The 20,807-nt window shown below is 38.2% G+C and overlaps 1 protein-coding gene and 1 long non-coding RNA gene across 2 annotated transcripts; one reads left to right on the forward strand and one right to left on the reverse strand.

Moving 5' to 3' along the window:
* LOC110270345 lies at window positions 921-1,791 on the reverse strand. The gene is made up of 2 exons (XR_002359781.1): window positions 1,715-1,791; window positions 921-1,623 (listed from the first exon to the last, which is right to left on the reverse strand). It is a non-coding gene; the product is annotated as an uncharacterized LOC110270345 (long non-coding RNA).
* Window positions 8,846-9,957, forward strand: LOC107627787 (50S ribosomal protein L9, chloroplastic-like). The gene is made up of 4 exons (XM_016330615.2): window positions 8,846-8,887; window positions 9,222-9,319; window positions 9,400-9,447; window positions 9,636-9,957. The coding sequence occupies exons 1-4, from the start codon at window positions 8,846-8,848 to the stop codon at window positions 9,754-9,756; spliced, it is 309 nt and encodes a 102-aa protein (XP_016186101.1). The 3' UTR covers window positions 9,757-9,957.

Below are 20,807 nucleotides of genomic sequence, written 5' to 3' on the forward strand. Positions count from 1 at the left end.
AAAACCAAAACCAAAAAAAAAAAAAAAAATTCAGAAATCTCCGAAAAAAGGAAAAATAAATATTTGACTCTTTAATTAAAAAAATAAATAAGTTTGTAACTAATTGAAAATACAAAAATATCTCTTACCTTTTAAAATATAAGACAACTAAGTTCTTCCGTCTAAAATATACGAAGATAAATATGTATTAGTTTGGATTGATTTTTTAAGTGAAAAAAGTACCTTTTTTTTTAAAATAAATTAAAATACTTTTATTCAATCTAAAACTTATTTAAATACGTCTTTTAAAAAAAGTATTTTTATTAAAAAAATAAAGAGTAAAGGATATTTTCGTCCTTGACTTTTTTCGCAAACATTTTCGTCCTCAAGCAATAGAAAATACATTAAAATCCCTGACCCTTGAAAAACGTGGACATTTATGTCCTTCCGTTGAATTCAGCCGTTTGCACTGGACGAAAAAAGCTGAGGTGGCAGAGGTGGCGCTGAGGTGGCACGTAACGGAGGCCAGGTGGCATGGAGCATTTCGTAACAGGACGTATAAGTCCCTAGAGACAGAGCATTTCGTAACAAGACGTATAAGTCCCTGGGGACAAAAATGACGCCGTTTCGTCTCCTCCCCCATCTGCCCTTTTCTTCTTCCTTCGTCCCTTTTCCCTTCCATTCTTCTTCCTCAGCTCCTGCCTCCATCACCGCTGCACAGCCGCGCCTCCATCAGCCACCATCAACGCCGGCGACCTCCTCCTTCTTCTCTTTTCGCGTCTTCTTCTCTTTCTCACTCCCTTACTCCCATTAGTCTCTCTCTCTTGCCAGCCTTCACCAAAGGTCAATTTGTCAAAAAATATTCCATGTGTCGAGGGATAACACTGGAGGGTCCAGACAGAGAATATAAAAATAAAGCTGAAGCAAAAGATATACCTCAAAAAGTAGTTATAGTTCTCTATCACTATCTAGTTGTTGTGCTTGTGCATTTGTTGCTGCCTTATCAGCTTCTTCCAAAACAAAGTTCTTCAATGAATCAATATCCATTGAACCTGGCAACTCAAAAAACATGTAAACTTAAAATTCGATCTATTAATGCTCCCTCAAACGTTGGTTAACACATGGGGTGAGAGTGCAATGGGGAATAGATAATACATGCATCCAGCAAGTAAAACAAATAAATAATTAAGTGGATAAATCAGTTAATAATTGATGGTGAAAAAAGCCATGATGTTTTTCATTGAGTTAAAGAATACCTTTCTTCATTCATGGCTGCTTAGATAATTAGATAAAGCAGTAAAGAATCACACATAAATTATATCCAATAATCCAAGATCATCCAAAAATATTTTTCTCTATTCACGCACTTGTGTCTTGACAGTGTTGATACTCAATTAACTGTCAAATGCAATTCAGAATTTTACAAGAACAAAATATATCAATCATTGAACTCATAAATGTAGAAGCAGAGTGCAGAGTAGACTCAAACATAGCATGAGATTTTAAGAAACATGCGACACTACATTATAAGCATATGCCACAAAGCTCCTTTGATGATCACCGCAATCCACTTCCCCAATCTCTATTTCATCAGTTCCTTCAATTGCTTTTCCCAAATCATCCCACAATGTCCCCAAGTTCTTACTGTAATAATAAGCATAATCATTTTACAGCTTAGAAATCACTCTTAGCTCAACAATATAAAAGCAGTTAAGAGAATGAATGAATCAATTACCAATGCTTGCACCAGGGAACGCAGAACTTGACAAACCACGCAGTGTCCTTCTCCTTGATCTATGAAGGGGAAAAGTCAAAAACATTCCATGTGAATCTCATTGAAATTTTCACTCCCCATCAGAAGAAAAGCAACATCCCAAAGGTCAATTTCAACGGTTTTTTCGCAAAACAAACAAAAGGGAAAAAGAGTTCACCTTTACAATTATGCAAATTGAGGATCCTCAAGCATGTGAAACCATTGGCGATGACGTCGAGGTCGGAATCGGTGACGTTGGGATAGAACGACCGCGAAACGGACTGGGCAAGGTCCAATTCGAGCAAGCATGTGAAACCATCGCCAGGATCGAACGAAGCTCGTCGTCAGTGAGAGTGTCATTTATGCAGAGGTTCGAGGATCCCGATCCGATACTATTCATTATTGTTGGTGCGGAGGAAAACCCTAACCCCTCGAGATTTGAGACTAATTTTTGCAGAGAGGCGGCGGCGCGACGATAGTGGGTCGCCGAGAAGGTTGTCGCGGATGAATGGTGGGTGAAAGGAGGGTGAGGAGAGTGAGACTAATGGGAGTAAGGGAGTGCGAAAGGGAAGAAGACGCAAAAAGAGAGGAAGGAGGAGGTCGCCGGTGTTGATGGTGGTTGACGGAGGCGTGGCTATGCGGCGGTGATGGAGGCAGGGGCTGAGGAAGAAGAATGGAAGGGAAAAGGGACGAAGGAAGAAGAAAAGAGCAGATGGGGGAGGAGACGAAACGGCGTCGTTTTCGTCTCGAGGGACTTATACGTCCTATTACGAAATGCTCCATCTCCAGGGATTTATATGTCCTGTTACGAAATGTTCCATGCCACCTGGCCTCCGTTATCTGCCACCTCAGCGCCACCTCTGCCAGCTCAGCCTTTTCCGTCCAGTGCAAACGGCTGAATTCAACGGAAGGAAATAAATGTCCACGTTTTTCAGGGGTCAAGGACTTTAATGTATTTTTCATTGCTTGAGGACGAAAATGTCCGTGAAAAAAAAGGTCAGGGACGAAAATGTCCTTTACTCAAAAATAAATTATTTAGTTTTTCTAAAAGTTAGCAATACCTTGCTTTTAAAGAAAGTAAAAGTAAAAGACGTTTTTAATACTTAAAATTTTTAAAAAAAATCTATTTAAATGTAAAATAATTTTTATCTGTTAAAAAAATATATTTTTTAAAAAAATAAAAAATAAATAATTTTTTCAAAAGTCAATCCAAACTGACTCTTAAAAAGAAAAAGAATAAGTCAAAATTATTTGTTAGTTTGAGTTTAGTAAAAATAAAACCAATACTATTCTATTTTTATTTGAGCTTTTAGGATTTAATAAGAACCAATAATCAAATATAGATACATTTTGACAAAGATCAAAGAACCACACATTAGAATAAAAAATAATAAGTCAAGATATTGATCATGAATTCAAGTATGCTTCCATTCTTAATAATTTAAAATAAATAGTATTCAAGTTAAGAAATTCTAAAATTCCAACATTCATAGTATCTCAGGTTCACTATAACACGCACGGAAAATTCTGGCAGAAAATTGCCGGCCATTTCCTGAACCCCTGTGAATTGGTGGGATACAAGCGGTTCCATTAGCATTTTTAAGCTCCATTATAAATCAATCAAAATAGCGCTGGTTTGGTATTCCAACAACAACAAATAACATTTTATCGATCTGAATAAAAACCCTCGCCTTCAACATTGGAGAGATGGTCTTATCGTTTTCGTGCGAACCCAAAGGAAGCAAAGGCGCGAATCACACTCTCGAATCCTTGCCACTGTGTAGCTCCCCTCCAGCTACTACGTCCTTCCCCGTCACTGATATGCTCCTCTGCCGTTTAGCTCCCGCGTGCGAACGGAAACTGGAAGGGCGCGAAACCATTGTTCTTCCCTCCGCCGTGTGATGGAGAAAAATTGTCGGTAAAGAATTTCACAAAAATGTCACGTTGCAAGTATAGTTCTAAACCAACAAATTATCCTCGGTTAACGTTTAAATTGTTGTCACTTAAGCAAATCCAATAAAATTAACCGAAGTATTTAAACCTCAGGTCGTCTCTCAAAGGAATTGCAGGAAAGTGTAGTATTGGCTATGGAAAATCATATTTTTGGGTTTTGTAATAAGAAACAAGAAAGTAAAATGGCAAGAAAATAAACTAATAACTAAGAAAGCTCTTAGCAAGGAAAGAGAATTAGAAGTTCTATCCTTATTATCATCGTCAATTGTGATGATAAATGTAAATTGCTTTCACTTACTGATCCTCTAATAAATGAAGGAAAGTCAAGCGAGCAAAATCGACTTAAGTTCACAAGTCCTAATCAAAGACTAGATTTAGTGAGGCTCAAGCCAACTAGCAACTTTCAATCACCAATCAACAAAAGAATTTTGATAACTCAAGAGTCTCTAATTAATCAATCCAAGTCAAGAACATAAAAATCTAAATTAAAATCCACCCAAGCATTTTATCAAACACTTGGAAGGTATAAAATAAAAACATAGAAAATTGACAAGACATAGGAAATCCTAAGACTAACCAAATCAAAGAAATAACAATAACAAAGCAATTGAACAATAAGAAACATGAAACATAAATTGCATTAATAAAAATTGAGAGTAACAAATGAACTCATAAACTAAATTAGCAAGATAAAGGAGTCAATAAGAGAAGTAGATAACTGAAATGTTAGAAGAAGAAAAGTAAATTAAAATAAGACTGAAGCCTAAACCTAAGGAGAAATTGAAAGAAGAGACCCTAAACCTAGAGAAAGGAGAGAGCCTCTCTCTCTAGAAACCTACATCTAAAACCTAAAATTGTGAATGAATGAAAAGTGAATGATTGATCCCCCGATTTCTTCCACTCTGCAGCTTCTAATCCTCATTTTCGGGCTTGAAACTAGGCCAAAAGCAGCCCAGAAATCGCCCCCAGCATTTTCTCGTAACTGAGGCACGTGACGCTTGTCACGCGTACACGTCGCTGGGACTCTGCACTGGCCACTCTTAGGTGTCAGCCACGCGTGCGCATCATTTGGTTGTGGCTTGGTCACGTGTACACGTCATCCATGCATGCGCGTGGACACCAGCTTTTCAAAACTTCAATTTCTTGTATTCCTTCCACTTTTGTATGCTTTCTTTCCATCCTCTAAGCCATTCCTGCCCTATAAAATCTGAAAACACTTAACACACATATCACGGCATCGAATGGTAATAAGAGAAGATTACAAATTAGCAATTTTAAGGCCAAAGAAGCATGTTTTCAATCATAGAACAAAATTAGGAAGGAAACTTAAAAACATGCAATTTATATGCATAAGTGGGAGAATAATTAACAAAATCCACTCAATTCAATCCAAAATATACCATAAAATAGTGATTTATCACCGTGCACATCCGTGTCGTCGTGGAGTCGCGTGGCTGCCCATCCGTCCTGGTGTTGTCGTCGTTGTCCTCGTCATCTTTCCCCCTTGCCCTGTTGTGCGCTACTCGATCACCCTCTCCCTTCTCACTGGTTCATTTTTCCCCTTGTCATGTTGTTCTAATTTCATTCCTTTGTCCTAATTTAATTTATTTGCTTGTTGTTCTACTAATTTTGCTCCAATTTCATCCCTTTATCTTTTGCCTTTTGTTCGAATTTATCCTGATTCAATTACTATTCTATTTCAATCCCTATTCTTGGTCCAGAAACATCGATTGTGCTCCAACCTAGCCCTCTGTTCGTGCAATATCTCAGTGTCAATTTCTGTTATTGCAATTTTTTTGTCCATTTTCTATTTGTTGTTACTGATTTTTGTCTTGTGATTCGGGTTTGTTTGCATTCGGTTGAAAACCTAGAAGAAAAAGAAAAAATAAAAAAGAGATAAAACAAAATTCAGATTGAAGCGGAAGCAGGAAAAATGGAAAAGATCTGTGTCGTCGTTCGTCTTCACCCTCCAGTTTCCGAAGACTCCTCTAATGGAGCTTTTGGAAGATCGAAGAGAATCGTGTTTCGCTTCACATGATTCATGGCACACCGTTCTCTAACTCTTTTTATGCTTTCAGTATATTCTATTTCTTCTTCTTCTTCCTCTACTTGTTCACGTTGCTTTGAGTTTTTTGCAATTTGAATTTTATTTTTGTTACCTTTTTTCATGTTTCTACGCTACTTGTATATTACGTGTTCGATGAAACTAGCACCAATGGCTTCTACGAGCTGCTCACGAAGGATATAATTCATGTTGTGCTCGATGGCTTCAATGGCATGTTTCTAACTTATATATGAACAAATATGAATGCTAGAAGTAGCAGATCACATACAATATTTAGAATGGTATACCTTAAACCTATATGTTTATCTTACATTAAAATGGTTTTGGATTTTATTATACTCCTTTTGAATTTCAGTCATTAGTATATTATGTTAATTGCAATATTTTTTTCCATTCTATATAGATTCATATTGAAGAAACAAGAGGGACTCTTCAGTTTGCTAGTAGAGCCAAACATATCACCAACTGTGTTCAAGTGAATGAGGTCTGTGAAATTCATGCACATCAAATTTATGTACAAGAGAATGATGCCCAATTTTCTTCCTAAAATAAATACCATCTTAAAAACTTCTATATTTATTACTCATAAGAAATCAAAGAAAATATATGACATAGAATAATAAAACAATAGAAAAGCATTATGCCGCTAGTACATATTAGTAAGAGTTGTCCTGTTCTGCCACCATGATTGCTTAAATTAATGTGTTACTAGATATTAGATGATAGTGGACTTTGAAATAGGATAATATTTTACAATGTTTACCCGGGCCTGTTAATCTGTCTAGATTACTTGGTCAGGAAATAACAACATTACTTTGTCCATGGGGATTTGATATTTTGGGTTAGTTGATGACATGTCACCATGTCATGTTTTTCTATGCTTATTCATACAAGAAATTGATGATTTGTGCTTGAATAATGAATGTTTTTGTACTTAAATGATATATTTTCTTGATTTTTTGATTTTATAAATTTTGTAGGAAATAATAAGAAAAAGAAGCAAAAAGCACAAAATAAGCTAAAAAGGAGAAAAAAAGAGCTTCGGGGCACACTTTGAAGTTGGAGCACACTTTGGAGGCTTAGGCCACACTTTTAAAAGCGTGGCCCATGACCAAATTAAAGGAAAATTTGCAATCAGCATACAATGCTCCGCTCTTGCCAAGAGTAGAGCATTATCGTGATGCAAAAATAAGCTTGGAAGCAAAATTTTCGCTAAGTTAAAATCTGGGCACTCACAACATGACCATGCCTCCTTCAAAGGGCTATAACTTGAGCTACAAATGTCCGATTGATGTGCTTCCAGTTGCATTGGAAAGGTTACATTCAGAGCTTTCAAATGATGTATGGCAATCCATATTTGGCATAAAATTGAGGCACGAGTAAAATGCATCTTTAAGAACCAAAAACAAGTAAAAATAGATTAAAATGCATTCACTGGGAATCGAAGTGGGAGCCTCACTCAAACAACAAGGAGCGCGCATCATGACACGGCCAGGAGACTTGAAGCGCACAAGACACACACAAGCCACAATGCTCCGCTCCCCACAAGAGCGGAGCACTATTCTGATGCCTCTCCAAGCCTTGGCACGCAACAAGGATCCCCACACAAGGCTCCAATGCTCCGCTCCCCACAAGAGCAGAGCATCATCCCGGGAGCAATTTTTTGGCCAAAATTCAACCAAAATTCCATTTAAATTCAATTCCTCTTCAAATTGAATCAAGGCCAACCAAACCCATTTCTCCTCAAATCCAAAGCAAGCAAAGCCCACATTATCACTCAAAGGCACAAGAACAAGCTAGAATTAGGATTTTCATTTAATTTGTTTTTCATTTCAATTTCATTTTCATCTTCACTTTGTAAAGCCTATATAAAGACATCAATTCCATCTCATTAGGGGGGAGCTCCATTAGAGAGGATTAGAAGTCTGGCTCCACTGGAGAGCATTAGGATTTGAGAGCTCTCTCTCTTAGTTTTCATTTCTGTTTGAATCTTGGATTGAGATTGGAAGGAATTCTGTTTTCATTCTCTATCTGCAACTTCTCTTGTTCTTCTTCTGCAAACTTTCAAAGTTCTCTTCATTGCTTTCATCTTTCTAGACTTGTTTTCTAGTCTCTTTGATTCCCTGAGATCTTCAATTTTATTTTGCAATTGAGTTGATGCTCTTGGCTGCTCTTCTGTTTTTACTATTTCATTGAAATTGTTAATTTCTCTTTGAGATTTGAGAATTGATCAAAGTCTTCTTGCTGGTTTACTTTTCTACATTTCTATTCCTCTGCAAATTTACATTCTGCCAATTTACATTGAGTTTGCTGTGAGCTTGGTTTACTTTCCTGCATTTTCCTTTTCTGTCAATTGTTCTTAATTCTACTTCATTGCTCTCTTTAATTTCCAGCACCCAATCCCCTTTACATTTGATGCAATTTACATTTCTTGTCATTTAAGATTTTTCCAATTTATATTTCTTGCAATTTAAGTTTCAGCTATTTTACTTTCTTGTTATTTAAGTTACTTGCAATTTTACTTTCTGCATCTTTAAGATTTCTGCAATTTACTTTTTGTTGGCTACATTTCACACAATTCACTCCATGTTAGCTTGACTAAACTAATCACCCACTAAAATTGCTTGATCCATCAATCCCTGTGGGATCGACCTCACTCTAAGTGAGTTTTACTACTTGATACGATCCGGTACACTTGCCGGTGAGTTTTAGGTGTTTTGGAAATTCGCTTTTCCACAAAAACACCATCATTAGTCTTGTTTGTGTTTTTTCATAAAACTCAGGCTCTTAACTACCCTTCATGGATACAAAATAAAATTTTGTAGTCCTTTCTCATATTTTCATTCTCAGCTTGAAATCTCTTTTACATCTTTTCAATGACAAAATAATCAAATTTCTTGTACAAATATTTGATTTCATATTTTCTAGTCAATTTTTTTGATAGGCCATCTTGTCTAAATTATTTTCTTATACAGGGCTAGCTAAGCTTAGCTACTTCTGTATGCAAAAATATGCATTGCCATATAAAATGTTAACAATAATGTATGTGTTGTTTGCACAATTTAAACTGAATTTCGCTTGCATCGTCTAGGAAAATGAAGTTAAAGGAAGAAAGAATTGAGGCTGAGAAAAGACGGGTAATCTTTTTTCCCCTCCAATCCTTACTTGGATAGAATGTGCCTCTGTTAATGTGAAATGAAGGTTTCAATTTGTGAGTAGGAGTAGGTGGTAACAAACCTCTGCTAGTAAGCTTTACATATAAACCAGGTGTTACGAAAACTCTGCTGTCTTTTTAACTTCTAACTCCATGTTAGTTTTTATTCCGAAAATCCATTTCATTTTCATATCTTATTGTCTTCAATGCAGGAAAGTTTACAACTACTTTGATACTTCTTCATTATCAGTATAGTTTTTCCCCTCTTATATGATTATTGTATGCATTCCTCAGTATCTGAGTTTCTAGTTCTGTAGGTAAAAGAAGAGGCACAACAACTTGCTCGAATTTTTGAAACAATTGGGGCTTTCAAGGTGAAGTGGAAAGGTGGTAAAGGAAAACTAATTTTTGGAAGGTGAGACTTGTTCTGTGCAATTTTGAGCTGTTGATTTATGCTGTATATGGATTATGCTTCTAAATTTGCTTGTTATTCAGTGTTACAGCTCAAGATCTTGTTGACATTATCAAGGCGCAACTTCAAAGGTACTATCTGTCTGATGTACACAAGTCTTTCTCTTTGAGAATTGGGAGTATTAACTAGTCCTATGTAACATTTTATTCTGCTTTAAATGTGAATGACTATTCTTTTCTTCTTCCTTTGAAGCTTTCCAATATTAAGGAACAAGTGTGTTTATGAATAATTGTCATGTGATCTTTTATGATTTTCATAGGGAGGTAGACAAGAGAATTGTCAAACTTCAAAAGATACGAGAAACCGGAGAATATATCGCAGAATTAAAGCTGCATCTGGAAGTTACTGCGAGAGTAAGGTTGAATATCTTTGCTAACTAAAGCACAAGTATGAAGTTCTATATGCTAATAATGCACATTTAGAACTACCAATTTGCATTGGTTCAAGGTAAATAACCACTGTATGAATCTTTAAACATCAAGCTTTATGTGATTTTGTCCCAAAGTTCTAATAGAGAAAGGATTCTTAATATACTAGTTCAATGGTTTATGTTCATATTTCCTCTTAAAATGTGTATTCAAGTTTTAGGACCTTTGTTTGGAATGTACTATTTTCATGAAGGTTATGTAATTATTATAGAGTAGTCTCCTTTTAAGGTTATGAAAGCTAGAATTTGTAAAAATCATATTCTAGTTTAAAACCGTCAGTCTTTTTAAGCTCATGTATGAAATTGCGGCGGTTCAAAACTGTCGCATTTTTTAAAAAAACCCCACCAAAATCTGCGGCGGTTTTAAAACCGCCGCAGATTTTTTTAAAATCCACTGACCAAAATTGCAGCGGTTATGCTAGCGGTTCTTGTAAACTGCCGCAAAATCAAATCTCCACGCCCTAAACCGCAACGTTTGTGGAATGATAAACCCCAATTTTGTGGTTTATCTTGTGCTTATTTTAGAGGATTTCATCACCTTTTCCCATATTTATTCAATGAAATAGCATGGTTTTGTAATTCTCCCTTAATTTGTGCTTAAGTGTAAAACATGCTTTTTAGGCCCTTAAATTGATGATTTTAATTCACTTTAATTCCATTCGATGCCTTGATGTGTTTGTTGAGTGATTTCAGGTTCATAAGGCAAGTATTGGATGGAAGAAATGAAGAGAAAATTATGCAAAGTGGAGAATTCATGAAGAAATGAACAAAATGGAGAATTGAGGGCCACGCGCACGCGTCATGCACGCGTACGCGTGCATTAAAGATTCACAAGCCACATGCACGCGTCAAGCACGCGTAAGCACGAATAGAGTTTTCGCCAGCGACGCGCACGCGTCAAGCACGCGTACGCGTCGATGTTCGCATATGACCCACTTAAAGTGAAATCGATGGGGGCGATTACTGAGCTGCCCAAGCCCAATTCCAACTCGTTTCTGAGGGTATTTGATGCAGAATGGAAGATTGAGTAAAGGGGGGAGCACTTAGTTAGTCATGATGAGTCTTTAGTTAGTTTTCTAGAGAGAGAAGCTCCCTCTTCTCTCTAGAATTAGGTTAGGATTAGGTTAATTTCTCTTAGATCTAGGTCCAATTTCATGTTTTCATCTTGTTTCTTTTATGAATTCTTGCTTCTACACTTTCATTCTCTTGGTTTGTGATGTTAATTTTACTTTTATGCCTCTTTTATGTTCATGCACTCATGTTGGATTTGGATCTCTTTTAATGAAATTTGATGTTGATGTTCTTTTATTGTTGATTTGAGTTGTGATCTTGCTTTCCTTGCAATTGGTAGTTGGTAGATTTATATTTCTTGCTCATGATGGTTATGAATCTTGTTAATTCTTGCATTTTGTGATGTTTACTTTTATTGCACACTAGATGTTTGATAGAATGTTTCCTCTAGTTTTTGAGTAGTTCTCCTTACTCTTGGCTTAGATTAAGGGGATTGAGTGATCTTGAGTCATTGGGTCTCATTGAATCGGTGATTTGAGAACTCTTAGTGGTCAATTTGATAACCATTGACTCTAGCCTACTACTAAGTTAATTAGTAGTAGGTTAGGACTTATGTATTGATTTTGATCAAGCCATTTGACGTACTTCGAGCCTAGGAGTAGATATTACGTACTTAAGGCTTTTGTAAGTAGACTTAATGGGCTTGGTTCCTCATAATTGTCAATACATGTTTTGTAGACAAGGATGGTGATCTCAATTACCTATGTCTAGCCAAGAGTTCTTTACCTTGCCTTTATTAATTCTTGATTTACTCTTCTTGCCCATTTAATTTCTTGCCCTTTTATAAACCAAACCCCTTTCCCTTCATAGCCAATAATTGACCACTTCATTGCAACTCCTTGTGAGACGACCCAAGATTTCAATACTTCGGTTAATTCTTATCTGGGGTTTGTTACTTGTGACAACCAAATTTTTGATGTGAGAATTGTTTGTTGGTTTGGAGCTATGCTTACAACAAAGAAATTCTTTTCTACAAGAGAAAATCTATGATGTGAGAATTGTTTGTTGGTTTAGAGCTCCAAGTTCTTTTTATGACGCGTGCGCATGGCCCTCAATTCTCCATTTTGCTCATTTCTTCATGAATTCTCCACTTTGCATGATCTTCTCTTCATTTCTTCCATCCAATACTTGCCTTATGAACCTGAAATCACTCAACAAACACATCAAGGTATCGAATGGAATTAAAGTGAATTAAAATAATCAATTTAAGGGCCTAAAAAGCATATTTTTATACTTAAGCACAAATTAAGGGAGAATTACAAAACCATGCTATTTCATTGAATAAATGTGGGAAAATGTAATGAAATCCCCTAAAATAAGCACAAGATAAACCACAAAATTGGGGTTTATCAAACCTCCCACACTTAAACTAAGCATGTCCTCATGCTAAAATCAAGAAAGAGGCAAAAGGGTATCAACATTTATTCAATGTAAACTACCTAATTGTAACCTATCTAAATGCAACTATCTATATGAATGCAATTACTTGGTCAAAACAACTCAACTTCTAAGAAAACATGTGTAGGCATAAGGGCTAGAGCAATAGGCATCAATTCAAACCAAACCGAACCAAACCAAACCCATAATTGAATTGAATTATCAACAACAACAACAACAACAACAAAGCCTTGTCCCACTAAGTGGGGTCAGCTACATGAATCAAATGACGCCATTGTGCTCTGTCATATATCATGTCTACAGAGAGACCGTTTACATGTAGATCTCGTTTGACCACCTCATGGATGGTCTTCTTAGGTCTTCCTCTGCCTTTCGCCCTTTGTCCATCTTCCATCTCATCCACCCTCCTGACTGGATGTTCTATCGGTCTTCTTCTCACATGTCCAAACCACCTGAGACGCGATTCAACCATCTTTTCCACAATGGGTGCTACTCCAACTCTCTCCCTTATATCTTCATTTCTTATTTTATCCAATCGCATATGACCACTCATCCATCTCAACATCTTCATCTCTGCCACACTCAGCTTATGTTCGTGCTCCCTTTTAGCCGTCCAACACTCCGTACCATACAGCATAGCCGGTCTTATAGCGGTGCGATAGAATTTACCTTTAAGTTTTAAAGGCACTTTTTTGTCGCATATAAAACCAGATGCACTCCGCCATTTTGACCAACCTGCTTGGATCCTATGTTTTACATCCTGTTCAATCTCTCCATTATCTTGTATGATGCACCCAAGATACTTAAAACTTTTAACTTTTCTTAGGATGTTTTCTCCAATCTTCACCTCTATATTGGGGTTTTCCCTTCTCGGACTGAACTTACATTCCATATATTCCGTCTTGCTACGGCTTATGCGCAGACCATACACTTCTAAAGCTTCTCTCCATAACTCCAACTTCTTATTTAGGTCTTCCCTTGACTCTCCCATAAGGACGATATCATCGGCAAAAAGCATGCACCATGGCACAGGCTCTTGGATGTGTTCTGTGAGTACTTCTAAGACTAATGTGAAAAGGTATGGACTTAAGGATGATCCTTGGTGTAATCCTATACCAATAGGGAATTCCTCTGTCACACCACCTTGAGTCTTCACACTAGTTGTGGCCCCATCATACATGTCTTTAATTGCCCGAATATATGCGATCCTTACTCTCCTCTTTTCTAAAACCTTCCATAAGACCTCCCTTGGTACCCTATCATACGTTTTTTCCAAATCAATAAACACCATATGTAGATCCCTTTTATTACTACGGTACCTCTCCATTATCCTTCTTAATATGTAGACCTCCCTTTTTTTTGATGATTCAATTCAATTGAATTATCAAAAAAAAAAGATTTATAAACTTGCATGAAGAAGAATGATAATAGTGAAACCATGTAATTGAGCGATCGAACCATCACCAGACGAGTATCCGCTCTAATCACTCAAGTGTTTAGGGGTTGATTCACTCAATTATCCCCTAATCATGCTTTCCAAGATTTATTCTTCATCTAACAATCAACAATCATCCAATGCATGCATACAATCATCATGAGGACTTTCCATAAGGTTGTAATGGGGTTAGGGTCAAGGTAGGGTCATATATGGTTAAGTGGACTAAAATTTGAATCCTTGATTAACCTAGACTTCCCACCTAACCTATATAACAACCTATACAATAAAGTGCTAACCTAACTACCCCTTCTTCACTTTTCACATACTCATGCATTTTCTCTTCATTTTACAACACTTATGTATTGATTTTATTGAACTTTACTTTGGGGCATTTTGTCCCCTTATTTATTGTTTTTCTTCTTTTCCTTTCTTTTCATATTTTTTTTTTCAAACTATACACAAGAACATAAATGCCTAAGGTTAATACATTTAATCTATACATGAGCATATACCCAATTCCCAAATATAGAAATATAAAATATCCTTTTATCCCAACCAATGTTTTCAATTCTCCCCAAACTTGAATAATAAACACTCTCACTAGCCTAAGCTAACCAAAGATCCAAACAAGGGACTTTTATTATTTTTCGCTTTAGGCTTGTAATGTGCTAAAATAAAGAACAATTGGGTTAAGTATAGGCTCAAAATTGGCTAACAATGGAGAGTAAAATGTAGGCTATTTGGGTAAGTGAGCTAATAAAATGATGGACTCAATCATATAAGTGCATATATACAAGGAATGATGGACATATAGAATTAAACAAATCAAGGATCACAATCATAGAAAGAGAACAATTACACACAAGAAGGAAAATAAGTGGTTATAAGATGTAACCACACCATTAGGCTCAAATCTCACAAGCTTGTGTTCTTAGCTCAAAACATGATCCACAAAGTATATAATTCAAGCAAGTTCTAAAAATTTTTTCAATCAATTGGGGTGGTGCCCTATAGATAAATTTCTTGGAGAATTTCATCATTTTGACTAAGCTTATTGATGCAATGTTGTGATTGAGAATTTAAAAAATATTCCTTAGTTTACCCCTTTTTCAATCAAAACAAATTTCATATACAAAAAGGGTCAACTAGGTTTCAACAATCTAAAATATTTTTCTAATCACAACTAAAAAGCTAAGACAAGCAAAAACAACTATGTAAAGAAAATCTACTAAAAATATGAAATGTATCCAATCTAAGGTGCAAAATGCAACAACTAGAATATAAGTATCCACAATACTACTATAATAAAAAATCCTAAAAAAATGCAAACTAAAGCAAAATATCATAAACTAGGAGATAAGTGTCCGGAGATGTTCACCTAAAATCGCTATCCACCGACGGTGACGACGGTGACCTCTCCAGACTTAAAATGGAGCATCGTCCTCGATGCTATTGCTCGGGCTCAAAATGGGGGTCAACAGTTGCATCTGGCTACTGGGGCTAAGGTTGTGGCTCCTCAGGGGGCTGCTGAGCCTCTGGGACGGCCTGTGTCTGTAAAGGTGCCTCCGTCTGAGCTGGCTCCTCCTCGTGCTCCTCCTCCTCAGATGCGGAAGAGTCGGGAAGAGGGGGCAACTCAACGCCCAGTGCCACAAATATCTGATCCACTCTATCCAAGCGTCGCATGATGCGGCACTCGCTACGCTCCATGAAGCGGATCAGATGCTGTACTAAGAGATACGTCGGCTGGGGTGCTGGTGGTGATGGTGCAATGGATGCTGCTGGTGCTGATGGTCCTGCTGCAGCTGATGAAGAAGAAGGTCTGGCTATTGCTGCTCTGACTCTAAAGCGGCGCCGGGATGGGGGTTTCTCTGACCCATGACCCCCACAGAATCACTTCCTCCTTTCCATGGTCGGGGGGTGGTGTCTCATCATCTGCGTCCCATGGGGCACCGGACAGCTGAATCATCTCGGTGACCAAAGTGGGAAATGGAAGTATGCCACGGACATGTGCTCGCCACATGTATCTTCTGATCAGTCGGGGAATTATACCTCCTTCCCCTCCATAACACATCCGATCAAGACGAGCATGTCCACTCGAATTTCAGTAAAGTGGGTGGTCGGCATGACGTAATGGGCAAAGATCTGCTGCCGCGTCCTGGCCTCCCTCGAAAGATAAGTAAACAGCATCCCCTTGGGCTTCTTGTTGTTAGCATCCATTACCCAAGGGGCATCCGGGGTGGCAATAACATCCCACAGAGCATCATAATCAAAGGTTATACAATGTATCGCCACCTCTGCCTGCTCAATGGCATCTGTGCCACCGGTCCTAGGCAGACATTGGAGTCTATCCTCAATAGCTGCCTCCGTAACCAATATCTGACCGCCTCGCAGGTAGACTGAATCAAAGGTGTGTCTGAAGAAGTTACTGTAAAATTCCTTGACCCATGATGAGTTTACCCTGCCTAGCTCCCTATCAATAAAACCTAGGCCCATCCCCTGGATACATGTCTGAATGGCTCGCCTCAAGTCAGTTGGGATGGCCAGTTTCTTTTCGATATTCAGATTCTTCTTCTGGTATGTTGGGAAGCGGAGCTCGCAGTATAGGTTAGGGAACCTATACGCATGTGTAGGCGGCAGCTGCTGGTTAACCTTGTCCTCCTCATTAAGAGGGTTTTTGGCATAGTCGTGGTAAGGAGAAAGAGTGAAGGCTTGAGGTTTCTTCCTCTTTCTCGAAGTGACCTTGGCTTTTCCTCTGTCGGCCATCCTGAAAAAGAGATATACAGGATATAAACACTTAAGTCAAGTAGAGAAATAGAAAGCAAGGAATGACATATTCAGAAAATAAGAGGATTGATGTGTAATCATGAAGTGAGTTAAGAGACAAGAATTCTTGGAATGCAAGAAACAAAATTCAGAAATCAAACAAGGCCACAAACTAAGAATTCAAGTCATATTTGCACAATGCTTGTTCATTAAGCCCAAGAAGCATCATACCCAAAAGAATGATTAAAGGAGTTAGTTTGAAAGCAAAAAGAAAAGTTAGTTGGTTAATCGAGTTAGAAGTTAGGAACCGGTTCAAAGATTAGTGGTATGACGGTTATTGGCTCAATCAAAAAAAATGCACAAAGTATGGAAAATAAGCATACTCACATTCATGAGGAAGATGCAGTCATTGATGATGAAATATGAATTTGGATAAAGCAAACAATAGGAAAACAAATCATCAACAATGTCATGGTCACTAAGTTTGCAATAGTTGGTGTTGAAAGAGTAAAATATGCACTAGTGTAACCCAAACTAGGTTAAAAACCATTTGAATTAAAAAGGTTACATAGGTGGAATGCACCAATTATTGCAAATGAATAAACCATGTTCACGAAAAATGCAAGTTAAGATAAAATAGTGAAATCGGTACGAGTTAAAAGGCATTTGATTTAACTTGAAAAGTGGAAACACATGAAGGTTTAAATAGATGAGTTAGGCAAGGGATTGCGTGACATAGAGATCTGACAAGCAATTCCTTGAACTAACCATGTCAACGCTTACCACGGGAAACAAAACAGAAATGGAAATGCCAACCACAATAACCTAAGGATTAAACTTGGTGTAAGTCAAGTAAATCTCAAATTCAAAGGTGTCAAGTTCAATTCTAGGTGGCAAGTTAGGAACAAAACGATTTTCTAGAAATTTGGGCAGCATTTCGGCAGTGATTCGGGTGTTCCCGGATAGCAAAAAGTAGAAAAAATTACATAGGAATCCAAGAATTGCATCAAACATGATAAAAGTATGGATTACATATGCACAGGCAGCATCAAACACAATTTACACAATTGAAGCTCAGCAAGGCATCAGTGAAAAAAAAAAACATCATGGCAGTAGCATAGTTGCACAGAGCATCATACTAACATCACTCAGCAAACAAGCAGTATTGAGTAAGTAAACACGAACGGAGCACTTATCATGCCTAGAATCTTCTAACCACAACCTATCTACTTAACAGCATACATTTCTATCTAACCTAACAAAAAAAATTAAATAGTAATCTAACAAAAATTAATAAATAGAATTAATAAAAGAAAATAAAGGAACAGAGCAGAAGGCAGGGGAACCTGGAAGCGTAGCTGAAGCAGAATTGGAAATGGTAAGAGGAGGAAAGGACAAACAGGGGAAGGCAGAACCACCAAGGACGGCAGCCTGGCTCGCGGCGGCGCAGGTGGCGGCGCGGGCAGAGTAGGGGGTAGAGGAATGGGGTTCTGAGCAGAGGAGTGGTGAAGCGATAAGGGAGAGAATGGCTGAGGAAGAAGAAGAAGGTTGGTGGTGGCGGTTGGTTCACCGGTGGTGACAGAGGTGGCCGAACGGTGGTGAGCAGAGAGAAGCAACGAGAGGGGTAAGAGAGGCAGAGGCGAGAAGAGAAGAGGGAAGAGAAGAGAGAAGGGGGAAGGAGTGGTTGCAGTGGGTTGGCGGTGGGATGAGGTCGCCGGACGGTGGTTACGGGTGGTTGCAGGAAGTGACTATGGAGGAAGAGTGGAAGGGGAACGTTGGAAGAAGGAAGAAATGAGGGACGCGAATGGCAAGGGTTTCTCGCGTCCCTTGGGTTATGTTTTTTTTGAATCTACGCGTACGGGTCTTGTGTGCGTCCACGTGGGTGGATGAAAAAGGAATGGACGCGCAAGCGTCATGTACGCTTAAGCGTGTATGGAGAGGGTGCGCACTGACGCGTACGTCCGCGTGGGTCGCAGCTTGCGCGAGAAGCTCAACGTTCGTGCCCAACTCGCGCAACTCTCTGGTTCCATGTATGAGGGGCTGTATTCACTTATCGACGTGTGCGCGTACAGCGTGCGCACGCGCCCATACCCTTTTTTTTTTTCTTTTTTTTTTCAGAAATACTACAAAAAGCTTAGAAATTCCTAACCTCCCCTATGACTCAAAAACCAGCCAAAATGCAAAATTACCCATACTTTTGGATTTTTGAAGATTTTTCAAACAATTTGAGAAAACTTGCAATCCAAGCAAAAACTCAAATTCAAAGAGTCATCCTTATTCAAGGCATAAAATGCATAAACACCCTAGCAAGCAAAACGAAGTATGCAAAGGAGTAAAGAAGCTATCTACAATGGAACTCAATTCATTCATTCATTATATCTACAAGAGAATGGAAAGAGTTTACCATGGTAGGGTGTCTCCCACCAAGCACTTTTAGTTTAAGTCCTTAAGTTGGACATTTGGAAAGCTCCTTGTCATGGTGGCTTATGCTTGTATTCATCCTTGAACCTCCAATGATGCTTGCTCCTTAAATGGTTGTCAGAATTTTCAACCATTTCCACCAAGCTTGGGGGTAGTTCTTCCCAAGATATGAGCTCCTATAATTGGTCTTCATGTGGTCATCCGGGATCCCATATCTTATTTTCATACCCATCTTCAAATTGATCATGGTAATCCTCTTCGGGTGTGGTACGCGGAATCGTGATTACACTTTAATTATGTAAAATTCATTGCTCTTTCTTTCCCTGGAAATGACGCCAAAAACATGATGCCAAGACCATGGTTCACAACTCCGTGTAACTAACCAGCAAGTGCACTGGGTCATCCAAGTAATACCTTACGTGAGTAAGGGTCGAATCCCACGGAGATTGTTGGTATGAAGCAAGCTATGGTCACCTTGCAAATCTCAGTTAGGCAGATATAAATTGATAATGGTGCAAGATGAATTGAATAGAAAACAGTAGTACTTTGCATTAATCTTTGAGGAACAGCAGAGCTCCACACCTTAATCTATGGAGTGTAGAAACTCTACCGTTAAAAATACATAAGTGAAAGGTCCAGGCATGGCCGAGATGGCCAGCCCCTAAAACAAGATCACAGGATCAAAATACAATCCAGGATGTCAAATACAATAGTGAAATGTCCTATTTATAATAAACTAGCTACTAGGGTTTACAGAAGTAAGTAATTGATGTATAAATCCACTTACGGGGCCCACTTGGTGTGTGCTTGGGCTGAGCTTGAGTGTCGCACGTGTAGAGGTCCTTTCTGGAGTTGAACGCCAGCTTTTGTGCCAGTTTGGGCGTTCAACTCTGGTTTTGGCTCCTTTTCTGGCGCTGGACGCCAGATTTGGGCAGAAAGCTGACGTTGAACGCCAGTTTACGTCATCTATTCTTGGCCAAAGTATGGACTATTATATATTTATGGAAAGCCCTGAATGTCTACTTTCCAACGCAATTGGAAGCGTGCCATTTCGAGTTCTGTAGCTCCAGAAAATCCATTTTGAGTGCAGGGAGGTTTCCTCTGGATTTCGAAATTCATGACAAGTAGACCATTCGCATGTTTTAATACTTTGGTTTCAATTACTTAGGATAGTAAATTTGTTTAGAATCAAAGAGCCAAAGTGACTATGATTTATTAGAATTATGCACATTCATTAAGGACAACCAATATGGATTTCATGTCATCAGGAGACTTTACCAAACACTAAGTTTGGTGTCCAGTAATAAGTGTGCATACATACACAAGTCACGGCTTTAAGCTCATCAAGTTAATCATTGATTTACATGTGCAAGTACTATTCATCATTCACATGGACCGAAAAATGATAGCACACTTGTTTGCTTGTGCAGGTACAAAAGAAAAGACAAAAATGGAGGAAAAAGACAAAGGGAGGTACGGTGGTTGGTCAAAAAGAAAGTTCACAAGTCTTTGAAGCTAACACATGGGAAAAGGAAGTTCTGCAAGAAAAGATTGCTACATGTACAACCTAATGCACCCAGAATACTTCCAAGAAAATGAAAAAGCAATTCGTCCTTCTCCCTAATTCATATATTTACCATCAAGCCACCCTTCACAAGCCACCCTAGCCGTCCATTTTTCACTTACGGCATTATAAAGAACCACTTGGGGAACGAGTTCAACACCACCAAATCTCCTTCATGCACATTTCCTTCATCATAGCATAAACTATCTCTTGCCGAAAACAACCTCCCCTCACTTCCAACAACACTTCTTGCTTCACCTTGTCAACGTTAGCTTGTCACTTACCCCAAAACTAAAGAACCAATGGCAGCTTCATCTAGCCACAAAAGAAGAAAAGACAAGCAACCAAT

This window comes from Arachis ipaensis, chromosome B01, assembly GCF_000816755.2.
Source record: "Arachis ipaensis cultivar K30076 chromosome B01, Araip1.1, whole genome shotgun sequence".
NCBI lineage: Eukaryota > Viridiplantae > Streptophyta > Magnoliopsida > Fabales > Fabaceae > Arachis > Arachis ipaensis.